The sequence below is a fragment of the Mastigoproctus giganteus genome, chromosome 2 (assembly GCF_048544385.1).
Source record: "Mastigoproctus giganteus isolate SK-2022 chromosome 2, ASM4854438v1, whole genome shotgun sequence".
Classification (NCBI taxonomy): Eukaryota; Metazoa; Arthropoda; class Arachnida; order Uropygi; family Thelyphonidae; genus Mastigoproctus; species Mastigoproctus giganteus.
The window spans coordinates 171,669,400-171,687,326 of record NC_143576.1 but is presented as its reverse complement, the minus strand read 5'-3'; the positions used below and the strand labels follow the sequence as shown (position 1 = coordinate 171,687,326).

At 39.2% G+C, this 17,927-nt stretch overlaps 1 protein-coding gene across 1 annotated transcript in view; it reads right to left on the bottom strand.

The window, feature by feature from the left end:
• The window catches only part of LOC150089751 (WD repeat-containing protein 89 homolog), a 136,780-nt gene that overhangs the window by 86,820 nt on the left and 32,033 nt on the right, over nucleotides 1–17,927 (bottom strand). Inside the window, exon 4 of the mRNA XM_090390092.1 lies at nucleotides 11,965–12,154. Coding sequence (XP_090246218.1) covers nucleotides 11,965–12,154 — 190 coding nt within the window. The remainder of the gene's footprint in view (nucleotides 1–11,964; nucleotides 12,155–17,927) is intronic.

Sequence of the window (17,927 nt, the reverse complement as noted above, 5' to 3'; positions counted from 1 at the left end):
AACTCTGCGTTCCTGTAATCATCCATCCTACTAACTTGGCGTTCTTGTTCAAGAAATTCGAAATTCGCCTGGAGTATTCCAGAATGTTCGGATGTCCATGCGTCGGAGATGTGAGGCGTGCATTGTAGCCCGTGGAAGAAACTTCGAACATTTACTTTAATCCATGTACCTTTTGCTTCTTTTCATGTATTATTAAAACGATTTCTCACTTACGGTCTCTTTTCTTTATGGTGCTTCTGTGTACAACACCGCTTCAGGAAAGCATTTCCGACCCCACATTGCTATAGGATTTCGAGTTGTCAGGATGTACCCTACCCCTCTTAGAAGTTCTGAAACGTTTAACTGAAACACCCTGTATATATATATATATAAAGAATCTTTCTTTCTTTTTCTATTATTTCTTAACCTGCCATTTAAGGCCAGGTTACGAAATATAATGAAAATTAAAGAAACCTTTTCCTTTTTTTTGTAACCAAACCTAAATCAACAATATAGTAAAAACACTCACAAACTCCAAAAATCTGCTTTTAATAATGAGAAAAAAAACATAATGAAGAACATAAAATTGAACAGAACAACACTTTTATTAATTTAGTTTTCATCAAAAAATCAACAGTTTTATTTTCCTTACAATTTTTTCCATCTTTCAAAGGATGCAAAGAAAAACAGAAAAGAGTTCTTTACATATTTAAACTCAAGAAGGAAAGGGATGAATCAGATTGGTCCACTGGATATTGATGGTTCAACAGTTGAGGATCCTGCTCAGGTGGCTAACAATCTAAACGGGTATTTTGCATCTACATTCACGCATGAGGAGTTAATCAGGAAGGAGAATGATGTAGGTAAAGTAAACATTGGCAGTGAGCTGGATGATTTTGTAATAACTGAGAGGAAAGTGGAGGAGAGATTGTTGAGGATAAACATAAAAAAGGCACCTGGGGTGGATGGGATCTATCCAGTTATATTAAAGGAGGCAGCAAAGGAAGTAAGCAAACCTCTAGCCATAATTATGAGAGCTTCTTTGGACTCAGGGGAGGTACCCATGGACTGGAGATGTGCAAATGTAACCCCAATTCACAAAGGAGGATCAAAGGCTGACACAAGTAATTATAGACCTGTTAGTTTAACTTCTGTTCCAGGTAAATTAATGGAGGCACTGGTTAAAGAAGCACTGCAGGATCATCTAGACAAGAATTCAGTTATAGCTCAGACGCAGCATGGTTTTGTTAAGGGCAGGTCTTGCCTGACCAATTTGATTCGATACCATGATGTAGTCACAAAAGAACTGGATGCAGGGAATAACTTTGATATTATATATTTGGATCTTAGAAAGGCTTTTGATACTGTTGCACATGGAAGACTGGTGCACAAATTGGAGCAGTGTGGCATTGGAGGCAAATTGCTGCTATGGATAAGGGGATGGTTGAGTGGCAGAAGACAGAGAGTGGTAATCAATGGACACTGCTCAACGTGGACTAATGTTATTAGTGGAGTTCCTCAGGGTTCAGTGTTGGGTCCGTTGTTGTTTTCGGTGTTTATGAATGATATTGATGATGGGATATCAAGTTTAATGTCCAAGTTTTCAGATGATACAAAGGTTGGCAGGGTTGTTAAGGACACTACTGACGCTATGCTGCTGCAACAGGATCTGGAAAGGTTGAACAGATGGGCTGAGAGGTGGCAAATGAAGTTTAACATTGACAAATGTAAAGTACTACATATGGGAAACAGTAACCCCAGAGCAACGTATCAACTCTGCGGTACTACACTGACAGTGGTGGAGAATGAAAAGGACCTGGGGGTAATTGTGCAGGCAGATATGAAGATCTCTGAGCAGTGCAGACGAGCTGCAAGAGTAGCTCATGGTGTCTTGTCAATGATATACAGGAATTTTTCTAGCAGGGATAAGGAGGTGATTATTCCCTTGTATAAGGCAATGGTCAGGCCACACCTAGAGTACTGTATACAGGTCTGGAGGCCTCATTTCAAGAAGGATGTAGAGCTGCTGGAACGGGTACAGAGAAGGGCAACAAGATTAGTGAATGGAACAAAGGGTTGCTCTTACGAAGAAAGGCTTAAGTTTTGCAAATTACAGAGTCTGGACACTAGGCACCGGCAAGGTGATCTGATAGAGGTGTATAAGGCTTTGAATGGTTTGAGCATGCTCAATGCCAATGGGATTCTTCATCTTGCTCAGAATAATCACCTCAGAGGGCATAAATTCAAATTGAGGAAGGACGGATGTCAGATAGATGTGCGGAAATTTGCCTTTGGCCAGCGGGTGGTTGGTTGGTGGAACCGACTTCCATCACTTGTTGTTGAAGTTGATAGCCTAAACAAATTTAAAGCTCAACTGGACAGGTATTTCGAACGAACGGAGGGGTGAAATGGGAGTGGTGTGTTTTTTTTTTTTTTTTTTTGGCTGATGCTGAATAAGCTTGCTTTCTTGCAGCATATGCCTCTACTAATGCTAATGCTAATGCTAATCTTTAAACGATCCATTGCTACTATTACCTGTTTACCCTTCATCACTAAACTATTATGCACCGTTCTTTACTCATAAATACACATTATAATGCCAACCAATGACTACACAGTAGCTTGTCATCTGTCGTGCCCATCACCAATCATTTCATTGTTTGCCATGCCTACTTGTCAATCAATATATTCTTCTCAGTTTTGGTTCCAGACCGATAACACCTACCGTCTGTTTACCGAGTGAGCAGCACTAGAGTCCAGTGTCAGGAAACTAATTTTCCGCGTAAGTTATCAGACATTTCTCATTGTTCTCATGTTGGCTTTCTTTACCTTAGCCATAAAAAGTATGGGGATAGCTGCTATACTAAATATACACATATCATGATACTTAGCATCAAAAGCAACATGGTATTCACAGTAATATGAATGTTATATCATAGTAATATGAGCGGTTGATATCTTAATGCAAATGCTGTATTATCTAGATATTTAATGTTGTTGTTGTTATTTGGTTTTTAGGAGCATTAGCAACTAAGGACATAATGCTCTGGGGATATACGGTGGTCATTTCCTGACCTTTCTGCAGCCTCCGTATTTGGTGGTCACAGGCTCGAACCCCAGTCTTTTTTTTTTTTTTTTTATGAGAACCCCAAACACGAGAGGTATTATAACCTATAGTACTTAGTACCGTGCTTGGGTTGGAGGTTGAGAAGACGAAAGAAGATATTTGTTGATATTGGACTTGAACTTCTGTAGATTGTAATTTTCAGGAAATACGTATGAAGGAAGGTTGTTCCAGAAAACGGCAGTTGAATGAATAAATGAGGAAGATGAAAAGTTGGTTCTGTGGGTTTGAAGTTGGACAGTAAATGGATGTTGGCTGGTGGCGGCACGTGTTTGGACTGTTTTGAAAGAGAGAGCGGGAATTATAGAAGCCAATTCAGAAGAACAGTGCCCATGGAAGTATCTGTAGAAGAGGCATGCAGCAGAAACAGTACATCTATGAGAAAGAGAGTGGAGAGACTCTGTTAGAGATGAATCATTAATTAACCGAACTGCCCTCTTCTGAATGGAATCAAGAAGCCTGAGAGAGGTTTTGGGGGGGCACCACCCCAGATGTGGGAACAATATTCCATGGCAGGACGGATTTGCGATTTATACAGAGTGAGCAGCTGTTTGGAAGAAAAGTAACGCCGAGAGCGAAAGAGAAAACCAAGTTTTTTAGATGCAGAGGAAGCAATATTTGTAATGTGCTTGTGCCAAGAGAGATTAGAAGTCAGGGTAATCCCCAAAAGAGATATATCATTTTGCCTAGAAATCGGAGTGTCACTAAAGATAAGCATAGGAGCAGAAGAATCCTTTTTGTGAGATATAAGACAAGACTGAGTTTTAGAAGGTTTTAAATCAACTAAGTTGTCTTTGCCCCACTGGAGAATTACCTGAAGATCGGCATTTAAGGAATTGGTAGCAGATTTTCAAGAAGTTGAAGCTGATTGAGCAGGACAAGGTTTCTCAAAATGGAAAGTGGAATGCAATGTGCTATCATCGGCAAAACTATGGATAGGATTTCCAGTCAATGGAAGAAGGTCATTAATATACAAGAGGAAAAGGGTGGGGGAAAGAACTGAACCTTGTTGGACACCGGCATTAGTGGAGAAGTTAGAAGACAGAGAACCATCTACCATCACCCTCAGTGAGCGATCAGAGAGAAAACTGGATAACCAATTACTAAAAACAGTTGGCAAACCATAAGATGGAAGCTTGTTTAGAAGACCTTTATGCCAAACACGATCAAAAGCCTTTGAGATGTCAAGAGCAACTACTTGTGTTTCACCGAACCTTTCCATTGAATTAGTCCATAAGTGGGTAACATAAGCCAGATCACCAGTGGATCGACACTGACGGAATCCATACTGGCGATCGTTGATCAGACGGAAGGTTTCTAGGTAGTTTAAGAGTTGGCGGTTAATTGATTTCTCCATTACTTTAGAAAGAGTAGAAGTAATTGCAATGGGCCGATAATTGGATGGGAGGGATTTGTCACCCTTTTTAGGAATTGGCTGGATATGAGCAAATTTCCAAGCAGAAGGAAAAAACACCTTTGGAATAAGAAAGTGAAAAAAAGGCAGCAAAGAAAAGGAGTAAGTTCAGGAGCACAGGTTTTGAGAACAAGTGGAGAAATACCATCAGGACCTGAAGCTTTCTTAGCATCAAGATTCATCAAAATCCTTCTGATATCCTTTTGACGGAAGACCACAGGAGGCATTGAATGGAGCATGTTGGGAATGGTGGGAGGTGTTTTACCAAGATCATTAATACATGAGCTGGAAGAAAAATGGGATGCTAGCAGGTCAGCTTTATCCTTGGCTGAAGTGACAACAGAACCATCTGGTTTGGACAGAGGTGGGAGCAGAGATAGGCAAAAGTTGCGGCCAATAGCTTTGGCAAGAGACCAGAATGCTTGGCTACCATTAGGGCAAGAAACAAGTTTTCTACTCTTAGCCTATTCAAACTCTAATTTGGACTGATTAATAACTGCTTTACAATTGTTGCGAGCTTTTGTGTAGGCAGAAAATGAAACTGAAGAATTAGAAACAAGCCAATTACGATATGCAGCATTCGTCGGCAAACGTGCTAAGGCTCTTGAACAGCCTTAGCACATTTATTGGAAAACCAAGGTTTAGATAAAGGACGAGATTTTAAAGTGGAGTGTGGGATAAAGGATTCCATTCCTGCAAGAATAATTTCACTGACACGATCTGAGCAAAGGTTGACATCAGAAGTTTTGAAACAGTAATCCGACCAAGGAAAAGAAGAAAAGAAGTCTCGCAGGTCATCCCATTTTGCATTCTTGTAATACCAAACAACACGAGGTTGGGAATAGCCATGGGATAAAGGTTCCATTGGAGAAGAGACAATCACCAAGTTGTGATCTGAAGTGCCTAAAGGAGCTCACACTTCGACCGTGCACTTAGAAGGGTTGTTTGTGAAAAAAAGATCAAGCGTATTGGCTGTATGATTAGGATTGTCCAGTATTCTTGTAGGTAAATGAAAGTCTCAGCATCTCGACCTGCTGGGTTGGTGTGACTAGAAAACGGAAGCCAGCTGGAGTTGTGAACATTAAAATCACCAAGGAAAATTACCTCACTTAGGAAAGATGGACTGGAGAAAGTCAAGTTGCAAAGAGAGGAAGTCAAAGAGCTCCAAGTGATTAGTGCGAGTTGGGAGAATGGTAGAGACAACGGATGAATTTGACACAATGAGGTAGAGAGAGAGATTTTAAGCCAGAGAAGATCAAAGAGAGGAGATTCCAAATTGCCAAGTCTCTGACAGGGAATATCAGAACGGACATATGCACAAGTACCACCTTTGAGGCGAAAGGAATCATACAGGGAATAATTTGGGCATCTGAGATGAGTAGTAGTTGAATCAACCGATAACTGAGATTCTGTCAGAAAAAGTACATGGGGTTTGGCAGACTGCAAGTGGAAATGGACATCGTTGAGATTAGAATTGAGACCATGTATATTTGTGAAATGAATTAGGAAGTCCTTGGGAGGTTTAGATCTTTTCGCAGATAAGCTTGCTCTATTAGTTTGACAATTCATGGTGTATTCAATGGTAAGAAAAAGTGGATGGGACATGCTGTATGAAGTAATGAAATATTTGGATATGGCTTACATGTGGTAAGAATATACTCAGATCCTTGACAAAACGTGGCCTCGACAATGCTCCCCACATAAACACTACTCGGACTCCCTCCAGTCACTATCTGGGAGTAGAGGTAGCAAGATCATACACTAGCTGATCCGGAAGCCTTCTAGAGAGTTACCAATAGGTTCGGTCCGGTGTACTAACTAGCGGCCGGCCTGCAAATACCGTTTTAGAGCTGTACCCTCGAAATGTAAGGAATATTGGATCTCGCCACGATGTTCATCATAACCTCAAAAATCATCAATCATACTGCATGATGGAAGAGATAGGGAAGTGTTGACCAGAACTTAGCTCTAGAGACTAAACATGGGTTCCACCACTTCAAGCCTCCAATAAGCAAAGTGGTGGTATATTTCACCGGTTGATGAGAGTCATCTACCACCTAGTATAGTCTAATATAGTATAGTATAGTCTAATCAAGAAGCATGTGCTATGCGCTGCTGCTCCTGCCCACCTGGCTACGGAGGCGCCAGATATTTAATGCGGAAAGTTTACCACTAGAAGAAACAGAAATTCACTGGCATAAGAATATCTATAGGGTCAACAGCATATCATGCTCATGAATGTAGGAGTGGAAAAATTTTTTCCATAGAGAATGATCATCTCTGGAGGATGACACTCATTCCACACAGTCACGGATGAGACTGTCATTGTAACAGACAACCTCATCAGGTAGATAAAGAAGGAACAGCACTACAGGGATGACCCACATAAAAACTAGTCATTCATGTTGTCTTTGTAGAATACACCCTCATCAGGGTAGACTCAAACAGACTGGTGATATTGTAGTTGGTCTGCCTACACTATCATCTGTGATAGTTTCCAATACAGGAAAATCTATTCAAGAATACTTGAATGGCTTGTAAATGATCAAAAATAACTACAAATAAGTTAATAAAATATTTTTGAGTAAGCAGTACAAAGAAGCATAATTTTATGTCTGTAAATCACATTTATTCTATGCTCAATTTGTTTATGAAAGTGAAACAAACTCAAGTTTTCAGGAGAAGAAAAAACATGCAAATATATGGGCAGATGTGAAAAAAAAGCTGAAAAGCTTCTTTTTCTTCCCATCTTGATGGAATTTAGGCCTTTTCTACAAAGCCGTGAAAGAAGAAGAGTTGTAGCAAAAATGCAACCGTTCGTCTTTCACAATTCGCAGAATGCAGAATTTGAATATGGGGAGTATAAGGTGTAAAGAAAGAACAGACAGGACAGGAGGGGGGAGTTTTTCTCTTAGTTAAGAAGCATATTAAATCTAAGGCAGTGCAATGGCAAGTCAGTTTGGTGTAATATAAGCACCAGGAAAATAAAAGTAAAACAATGTGCTATAGGCCTAATGACCATAAATGGTACAGGCAACCCCTGTATAACACGGTACTTCTACAACATGGTTTTGCTCTAACACAACTGATAAATTGCGGCAATCCTTGCACAACATGGTTCTTCTACAACAAGCTTTCGCTCTAACATGATTTGAGAACTGCTGGAAATCTTGCATTACACGGTATTTTTGAGCTTTTGTGCTGGGAAAACCCTGCTATTATGTTAGATGTAATTTTCAAAGTTTCCATTCCTTTTTGTGAATCCCTACTGTTGACTCGTTAGTTGTTATCACCTTCGTGATATTTTTCTAAAGCACATTTCTGGAGGTCACTACCATAAAACAATAAAAACAATTTGCAGTTTCCAGTTTATTGGTCTTTTCTGTTAGTGTAATCAATTATAAACAGGTAGTAAACTCGATCTTCTTGCATTTGCTATAGTACCGAGAGCTGGAATTCTGTGGGTTTTCCCTTACGTTATTATGGTGAAATGTGTTTCCCCTTCCATAAAATATTCAATCATATAAAAACATAAATAAATTATCAGTAACTCGTTACTCTGTATTGTGTTTGTTGCAACTTGTGTATGCCATGTTCTTTATTATTAATTGCTTATCATTTTTACTGTTTTAAATTTTACAACCAAAAAAGCAATATGGCCTTAGTTGCTAATGCTCCTAAAAACCAAATAACAAACAACCAAAAAAAAAAAAAAGTCAGTTTACAGAAATATCAATTAGTATGTACATATTACAGTACATATTAATTAAGCTATGTATGTAAGTGTAAATTTATTTTTATCTTGACAACTGGAAAATATTCTTCCGATCAGGTATCATTTAAAGCGGATCCACCGTATTTTGTTGGGAGATCCCTGGGTTAGGTTCTGTGCTATTGAACTTGTGCTTGTTTGAGACCATAAAAATGATTGTGACTTTGAAGAGTACAGTTCGTGACTTTTAAAGAGAGCAGAGGGTACACAAAATCTAGATGCTGAAGAAGAGATTGTGCTTAGCAGCGATGAAGAGGAAGAAAATTAAATGAACGTACATTATCTGACATATAAGTATCACAATTTGTAAGGTAAGTTGTTTGTTCAGTTATTACTATTTAAGTTACTACTAATTATAAAAATAAAGTTAAAATATTATGTTATTACTACTATAAAAATTAAGTTTCCGATAGTTATTTAAAAAAAAAAAGGTGCATTTTTGTTAGCTTTTGGAACGTAACTCCCCCTTTTTGTACTAATTCTTAGTCCTGTATAACACAGTTTCACATTACATGACATTTTGTAGGAACCAAACTACCATGTTATATGAGGGTTACCTGTATAAGAAAAAGCTATACAGGAAAATAGAATGGGCCAGTAAACCAGAATATCTTATAATGGGGGAGTTTTCAGATGAATTGAATAGGTATTTTGCATTGGTCTTTATTAACAAAAGACTTTTCGTGCTGAAAAGAGCCTGTACAAGTAAGGCTGAGCCATATGAAATTTGTGATTCCATAATTACAGATGACAGTTTATTAGAAAAACTTTTGTGCATAAAGACTGATAGAGTCGTTAATGATCAGTGCTCCTTCAGGATGACTTGAACAGACTTAAAAGATGATCAGAGAAGTGGAAGCTATGCTTTAATGCTGTTAAATGCAAGGTATTACCCCTGGGGAAAAGCAACTACCAAATAAATTATACTCAGTGGGGTTGAAATAAAAAGAGCAGAGGAAAGGGATCTGGGAGATATGATATTAGTGGTTAAGAAGTTTTCTGAACAGTGTAAACAGGCGACCAGGAAAACCCGAGATGGTCTATCGATGATTTATCGAATGTTATCCTGAAGACATAAGGAGGTCATAATCCCACTCTATAAGGCAATTATAAGACCACATTTGGAATACTGTGTTCAAGTATGGAGACCTCAACTGAAAAAAGACATTTAAGTTTCTTGAAAGGGTCCAAAAATGGGAAACTTGAATGGTGACATTGGCAAAAGGACAACTGTAAGAGGAAAGACTCCAATTATGTGGGCTAAAGAGCTTGGCAACCAGGCACCTCATAGGTGACCTGACTGAGGTTTATAAGGCTCTGAGAGGGATTAGTAAAATGAATGAAGGTGAAATTCTCACTGTTATAAAGAATTCCAGAACCACTGCCATCAAATTACAGGAGTTGAGGTTTAAAGTAGATTGTAGGAAGTTTTCTTTTAGCCAGTGAGTTGCTGATCGCTGAAACAAGCTACCTCACAGATAGTTGAGGTTGACAGTTTGAATAAATTCAAAGGTCACCTGGATAGTTAACTGTGTGAGGGACGAAGCATATAATTTGTGTTTTATTATCTACTTGGGGGTCTTGGTTTTTTTTTTTTTTTTTTTTGCCACTGCAGCAAAAGCATGTGACTTCCTTGCATTATATGGTGAATACTATTACTATTTTAACTTTCCAGATATTGACTGAGCTTGTGGGTTGGTCACACACATAATCGTATGATGTTTTTTGGATTTACTGACTACTGTTGTCTACAGAAGCATGTTAGATTTAGGCAACAAGAAGAAGCAGTACTCTTGATCTGAGTAGAAAGAAGGAATGAATCACATTGGTCCCCTTGATGTTGATGGTTTAACTGCTCGTGGTGCTACTGAGGTTTTTGACAAATTGAATAGGTATTTTGCATCTACATTTATGCACAAGGAGTTCTTTATGGAGAAGGATGGCAGAAGATCATCAAAATCTAACAGGAAGCTCAATGATTTTGTGGTAACTTAAAGGAAAGTGGAAGAGAAACTGTTGAAGCAAAACATAAAAATGGAGCCTGAGGTGGATGGGATCTACCCAGTTATATTAAGGGAGGCAACAAAGAAAGTAAGCAAACCCTTAGCCATAATTATGACAGCATCCTCCTTGAATTCAGGGGATGTCCCCATGGACTGGAGATGCGCAAATGTAGCCTAATTCACAAAGGAGAGGGGGGGGGGAGAAACATAGTCACATGAGAAATTACACACCTGTTAGCTTAACTTCTGTTACAGGGAAAACTGGAGTCACCGGTTAAAGGAGCAATGCAGAACCATCTATACAAGAATGCAATTACAAGGTGCTACCCAAATGTTCCTGAAATGTGAATGTTGCGTGGGAACTATGTCTTTGTATGGACTTGTTTTTTTTTGTTTTTTGTTTTTTTTGGTAGTTGTTGGCACATCAGCTTCTGTGGCCATAGTGACCCTCCCAAGGTTTTTTGCAGTACTTTGATCCAAGCCCAAGGTGGGATTCGAACCCGCGACCTTTGGGTTGCCAGGCAGGCACTTTACCCACCCGGCTAGCCCGGTCGGCTATGGACTTGTGGCGCTAGGTAACACTGCATACATCCTTTGTGAATTAGTGTGCCACATGGTGTCAGGCTGGATAGAGTCATTGAATATTTATGCACAGTTCTTTGGCGGTGTGTTTTGCATAGTTTGCGAATGTTGTGATGGCTGATGTGAGAGAGCAACATGCTTGCATCAAGTTTTGTTTCCTTCTTGACGATACAGCAGCAGAAACCCATAAGAAGTTGAAACAAGATTTTGGTGACAAGGCTTTAGGCCAGACGCAGACCTACTACTGGTTTAACCATTTTAAAAATGGTTGAATGTCGGTTGATGACTACGATTGCTCTGGGTGTCCATCATCAAGCACCACCTTGGTAAATGTCACAAAAGTTCAGGAGATGATCTGTGAAGACTGCAGGTAGACCATCCACAACATTTGTGGCATCGTAGGACTACTGTGAGAAAAGTTGCTGCCCAAACTTCTGACTAATGACAACTTACTGTATCCAATAAAATGCACCCTATTTGGACAATAGCTGCAGGTGGTTTAGTGAACCAACTTGATTACATATCTTTCCAACTAACTCTATTCTGAATGTCTTAAAAGTTGAGTGCTCAAGTACAAATGTGTGTGTGTATTACTGCACTCTTGTATTAGTATTATCAAATGATAAAAAGCAAACTTTCAGCTGATGCTGTGTGTGTGCTTCCTTTCATTATTTGCCAATACTAACACAAGAGTGCAGTAATGTACACACATTTGAGCGGACAAAGTACTGAGCGCATATGACTGCTAAATATGGTTAATAATGATATTCATTATCAAAGTAATTAATTGTAAACTCCTCTGTCCCAGTGGTTGTCCTGGAATATAAACAAGAACTTGTTTTCAATATATTTCTTCTATAGAAGATTTCTCATTCCTTCCTCTTCCTCGGTGTCCAATTAGTCTCACTGAGTTTGCATTTTAATTTTACTAGTACCTTATTACACAACCTCTTCAATTGCTCTCCCTAATCCATCACTCTCTCAACACTATAGTATCTATTATAATCGCTAATATTGAAGATTTAAAATCATCAAACTGGACATTTTAAAATGACAACCGAAACAGAAATTTTATAGCTTATACCAATACCTTGCATGCAATGTATTGATGATTTTTGTGGTTTCAATATCATAGATGATAACCTCATTATCAGATCCCGATGAAGCCATTCTTTTATAATCTGGTGTAAGGGAAATAACTAAAGTCTGCCTGTTTTCTATCAGAGTATAAACACACTGTCCTGACTGAATATTCCATAGTTTAATCTGTCCTGAAGCATCTAAAAACAAATCATACAGTATATTATTCTAATTACAAAAAAAAAAAAAAAAAACAATAAGAACAAATGGTTAAAAATAAATATATATAAACATAGTTCTGTGGTATGTTAAAATTTTTATATTTTCATGTGGCACAGAAAAAAAAAAAAAAATATATATATATATATATAAAAACAATATTTAAAATTGAGAACTTTGTTGCTCGATAAATGTTGATGGTATGTACTCTTTCTCAGGTGACATACATAAGGGGATATAAATTTAAATTGAAAAAAAAGGATGATTGCATTAAGATAGATGTGCAAAAATGTTCTTTCAGGCAGAACATTTTTAAAATAATAAAATAAAAGAAGAAATAAAAGATTTGTCAAACTCCCAAATTTCATTAAAATTGGACCAACAGAAAAACTCAGGCAATTATTTATATTTTTCATGCATATCACATGGGCCAGGGGTGAAGGCAATTGTGCAGTCAGATATGAAATTCTCTGAGCAGTGCAGACATGCTGCAGGATAACTCATGGAGTTTTGTCAATGATATACAGAAACTTTGCTAGTAGAGATAAGGAGGTGATTATACCTTTGTACAAGGCCATGGTCAGGCTGCATCTAGAATATTGTATACAGGTCTGGGGGGCCTCATTTTAGGAAGGATGTAGTCCTGCTGGAACGGGTGCAGAGAAGGGCAACCAGATTGTTGGTGAAGTGAACAAAAAGCTTCAGTTCTCCAAATTGCAGTGTCTGGAGACTAGGCACCTGCAGGGTGATCTGATTGAGGTTTTTGTGGCTTTGAATGGATTGAATAAGCTGAACGTGAATAGCATTCTTCCTCTTGCTGACATTACACACACACACACACACACACACACACACACACACACACACACACACACACACACACACACACACACACACACACACACACACACACACACACACACACACACACACACACACACACACACACACACACACACGTGAGGGGGTCATAAATTCAAGTTGTGGAAGAATGGTTGCAGGATAGATTTGCAGAAATTTGCCTCCAGCCACAAGCGTCTGATTATTAGAATAGGCTACCATCTGTTGTTACGGAAGTGGATGATTTGAATAAATTCAAGGAAGAACTAGACAGATTCTTGGAGGGTAAGGGTAAGGATGGGTGAAAAGTGTGTGTGTGTGTGTGTGTGTGTGTGTGTGTGTGTGTGTGTGTGTGTGTGTGTGTGTGTGTGTGTGTGTGTGTTGTGTGTGTGTGTGTGTGTGTGTGTGTGTGTGTGTGTGTGTGTGTGTGTGTGTGTGTGTATTTTTTTTGCTGATGGTATATAAGCTTGCTTTCCTGCATCATTTGCCACTATTATTACTACTAACTAGTTCATTAGCCTGGGAAGAGCTCATTTGGATAATCATACAGAGCTAGTGCAAAATATAATGATTCTATTATACTGTTGTAATACTGTAATACATCATTACCTTTCATCTCATGGTCAGCTGAAGTAACATTAGCATTAGCATTAGTAGAGGCATTTGATGCAAGAAAGCAAGCTTATGCAGCATCAGCCAAAAAAAAAAAAAAAACCACTTCCACTTCACCCCTCTGTTCATTCAAAATACCTGTCCAGCTGAGCCTTAAACTTATTTAGGCTATCAACTTCCACGACAAGGGATGGAAGTCTGTTTCACCAACCAACCACCCGCTGGCTAAAGGCAAATTTCCGCACGTCTATCCTACATCTGTCTTTCCTCATTTTGAATTTATGCCCTCTCAGGTGATTATTCTGAGCGAGAGAAAGAATCCCATCAGCATTGAGCATGCTCAAACCATTCAAGGCTTTATACACCTCTATCAGATCACCTCGGGGTGCCTAGTCTCCAAACACTGTAATTTGCAAAACTTAAGCCTTTCTTCATAAGAGCACCCCTTTGTTCCATTCACTAATCTTGTTGCCCTTCTCTGTACTCGTTCCAGCAGCTCTACATCCTTCTTGAAATGAGGCCTCCAGACCTGTATACAGTACTCTAGGTGTGGCCTGACCATTGCCTTATACAAGGGAATAATCACCTCCTTATCCCTGCTAGAAAAATTCCTATATATCATTAACAATACACCATAAGCTATTCTTGCAGCCCGTCTGCACTGCTCAGAGAACTTCATATCTGCCTGCACAACCACCCCCAGGTCCCTTTCATTCTCTACCACTGTCAGTGTAGTACCACAGAGTTGATACGCTGCTGTTTCCCATGTGTAGTACGTTACATTTGTCAATGTTAAACTTCATTTGCCACCTCTCAGCCCATCTGCTCAACCTTTCCAGATCCTGTTGCAGCAGAATAGTGTCAGTAGTGTCCTTGACAACCCTGCCTACCTTTGTATCGTCTGCAAACTTCGACATTAAGCTTGATATACCATCATCAGTATTATTTATGAATACAGAAAACAATAATGGACCCAACACTGAGCCCTGAGGGACTCCACTAATAACATTAGTCCACGACGAGCAGTGTCCATTGATTACCACTCTCTGTCTTCTCCCCCTCAGCCACCCCTTTATCCACAGCAGCAATTTGCCTCCAATGTCACACTGCTCCAATTTGTGCAGCAGTCTTCCATGTGCAACAGTATCAAAAGCCTTTCTAAGATCCAAGTACATAATATCAAAGTTATTCCCTGCATCCAGTTCCTTTGTGACTGCATCATAGTATCCAATCAAATTGGTCAGGCAAGACTTCCCCTTAACAAAACCATGCTGTGTCCGAGCTATAACTGAAGTCTTGTCTAAATGATCCTGCAGTGCTTCTTTAACTAGTGCCTCCATTAATTTTCCTGGAACAGAAGTTAAACTCACAGGTCTATAATTACTTGTGTCGCCCTTTGATCCTCCTTTGTGAATTGGGGTCACATTTGCACATCTCCAGTCTGTGGGTACCTCCCCTGAGTCCAAGGAAGCTCTCATAATTATGGCTAAGGGTTTGCTTACTTCCTTTGCTGCCTCCTTTAATATAACAATAGATCCCATCCATCCCGGGTGCCTTTCTTGTGTTTATCTTCAACAATTTCTCCTCCACTTTACTCTCAGTTATTACAAGATTCTCTAGCTTACTGCTAGAGTTGAATACACCTCTGGCTTTCCCCTCGCTAAATAACTCCTCATGTGTGAATGTCGATGCAAAATATTCATTTGGTTTGTTAGCTACCTGAGCAGGATGATCAACAGTTGACCCATCGATATCAAGTGGACCAATCTGATTCATCCCCTTCCTTCTAGAGTTTACATAAGTAAAGAACTCTTTGCTGTTTTTCTTTGCATCCCTTGCCAAAGATTTCTCGTAATCTGCCTTTGCCTGCCTAACCTCCTTTGTAACTTGGTTACAGATCAACTTGTATCTATCATAGGCTTCTGTGTTATGTGTTAATTTGTATGTATCCCATGCATGTTTCTTCTCTGCCATATGCCTCATCAGTTCATCTGACATCCATTTTGGCCTAAACCTTGAACAATATTTCTTAGTTGGTATGTAAAGCCTAGTAGCTTCCAAGATAAGTTCTTTGAATGCTTCCCATTTTGCATTTGCTGTTGGTAACATCATCAGTTGGTCCCACTGTATAGAATTTAAATACTGTCTCAGTCCATCGTAGTCGCCTTTACGAAAGCAATAACCCTTCCCTTTACCCTTAATGGTAGTTACCTCTTTGAGTAAATCCCACTTCAGCACACTGTGATCACTGCCACCTAGTGGTTCATTTATCTGCAGATTCCCAATGCATGAAGAATCACTGCTGATAATCAAATCAAGAGTATTCCTCCCTCTAGTTGCCTCCCGAACATGCTGATGTAGAAAACAATCATCCAATAAATCCACAAAAGCCTTGCTAGTGTGTGAGTGACCAGTATCAGTCATGACACTTCATTTTAATTCTGCTTTTGCAGCATATTCTTATATGTCACTGTACTTACAGGCCTGTTTAAATATGATCTTAATAAATGATCTGTCCACATCATCACAGGTAATGGGGTTATGTTTCGAATCAAGGATGAAATATAGGTTTCCTTTGGCCAGAAGATGGCAGCTTGGGAATAGAAGCTCTGGTAAATGACACATTTATCAATAAAATAAAAAATATCATTCCACAAGATGTGAAATGGATTTTCCATGTAGTAGTAGTAGTAGTGGCATGTGATGCAAGAAACCAAGTGTATGAGCTTATGCAGCATCAGCCAAAAAAAAAAAAAAAAAAAACCACACACCATTCCCTCCAAATGCCTATCCAGTTCCTCTTTAAACTTATTCAACCTATCAACTTCCACAATAACAGATGGAAGTTTGTTCCAGCAATTAACCACCCGCTGGCTAAAGGCAAATTTCCGCACATCTATTCTACAGCTGTCTTTTCTTAATTTGAATTTGTGCCAACTTAGTTTCGTAATCTGAACAAGTGGAAGGATCCCATCAGAATTCAGCGTGCTCAACCCATTCAAGGTCTTATACACCTCAATCAGATCACCGCGCAGGTGCCTAGTCTCCAGCCACTGCAATTTACAGAACTTAAGCTTCTCTTGGTAAGAGGATCCCTTCATTCCCCCACCAATCTTGTTGCCCTTCTCTGTACACGCTCAAGTAAATCTATATCCTTCCTAAAATGAGGCCTCCAGACCTGTACGCAGTACTCAAGGCATGGCCTGACCATTGCCTTACACAGAGGGACAATCACCTCCTTCTCCCTGCTAGCAAAATTCCTATATATCATTGACAAAACCCCATGACCTGCCCTGGCAGCCTGTCTGCATTGCTCAGAAAACTTCATATCTGACTGCACAATTACTCCCAGGTCTTTTTTTTTTTTCATTTTCTACCTCCTTAAGTGTAGTACCATAAAGTTGGTACGTTTCTCTGGGGTTACTTCTACCCATATGCAGTACTTTGCATTTTTCAATGTTAAACTTCAGTTGCCACTTTTCAGCCCATCTGCCCAAATTTTTTAGATCCTGTTGCAGTAACACACTGCCATTACTGTCATTAACAACCCTGCCAACCTTTGTATCATATGCAAACTTCAACATTAAGCCTGATATACCTTCATCAATATCATTGATAAATATACAAAACAACAGTGGACCTAACACCGATCCCTGTGGGACTCCACTAATAACATTAGTCCACGAAGAGCAGCACCCATTGATTACCACCCTCTGTCTTCTCCCACTTAACCATCCTTTTATCCATTGTAGCAACTTACCCTTAATACCATTCTGCTCCAATTTGTACAATAGTTTTCCATGCGCAACAGTGTCAAACGTTTTCCTGAAATCCAAATATATGATATCAAAATTATTTTTTGCATCCAGTTTCTTTGTAACCACATCATAATATCCTATCAAATTTGTCAGACAAGACTTTCCCTTAATAAACCCATGCTGTGTCTGAATTATTGCTGCAGTCTTGTCTAGATGATCATGCAATGCATCTTTAACCAGTGACTCCATTATTTTACCCGGAACAGAAGTTAAACTAACTGGTCTGTAATTACTCGTGTCACCCTTCGATCCCCCTTTGTGAATTGGGGATACATTTGCACATCTCCAATCCGTGGGAACCTCCCCTGAGTCCAAGGATGCTCTCATAATTATGGCTAAGGGTTTGCTTAGTTGCTTTGCCGCCTCCTTTAATATAACTGGATAGATCCCATCCACTCCAAGTGCTTTTCTTACGTTTAACTTCAACAATTTCTCCTCCACTTTGCTTTCAGTTATTACAAAATCATTAAGTATCCTGCTACAA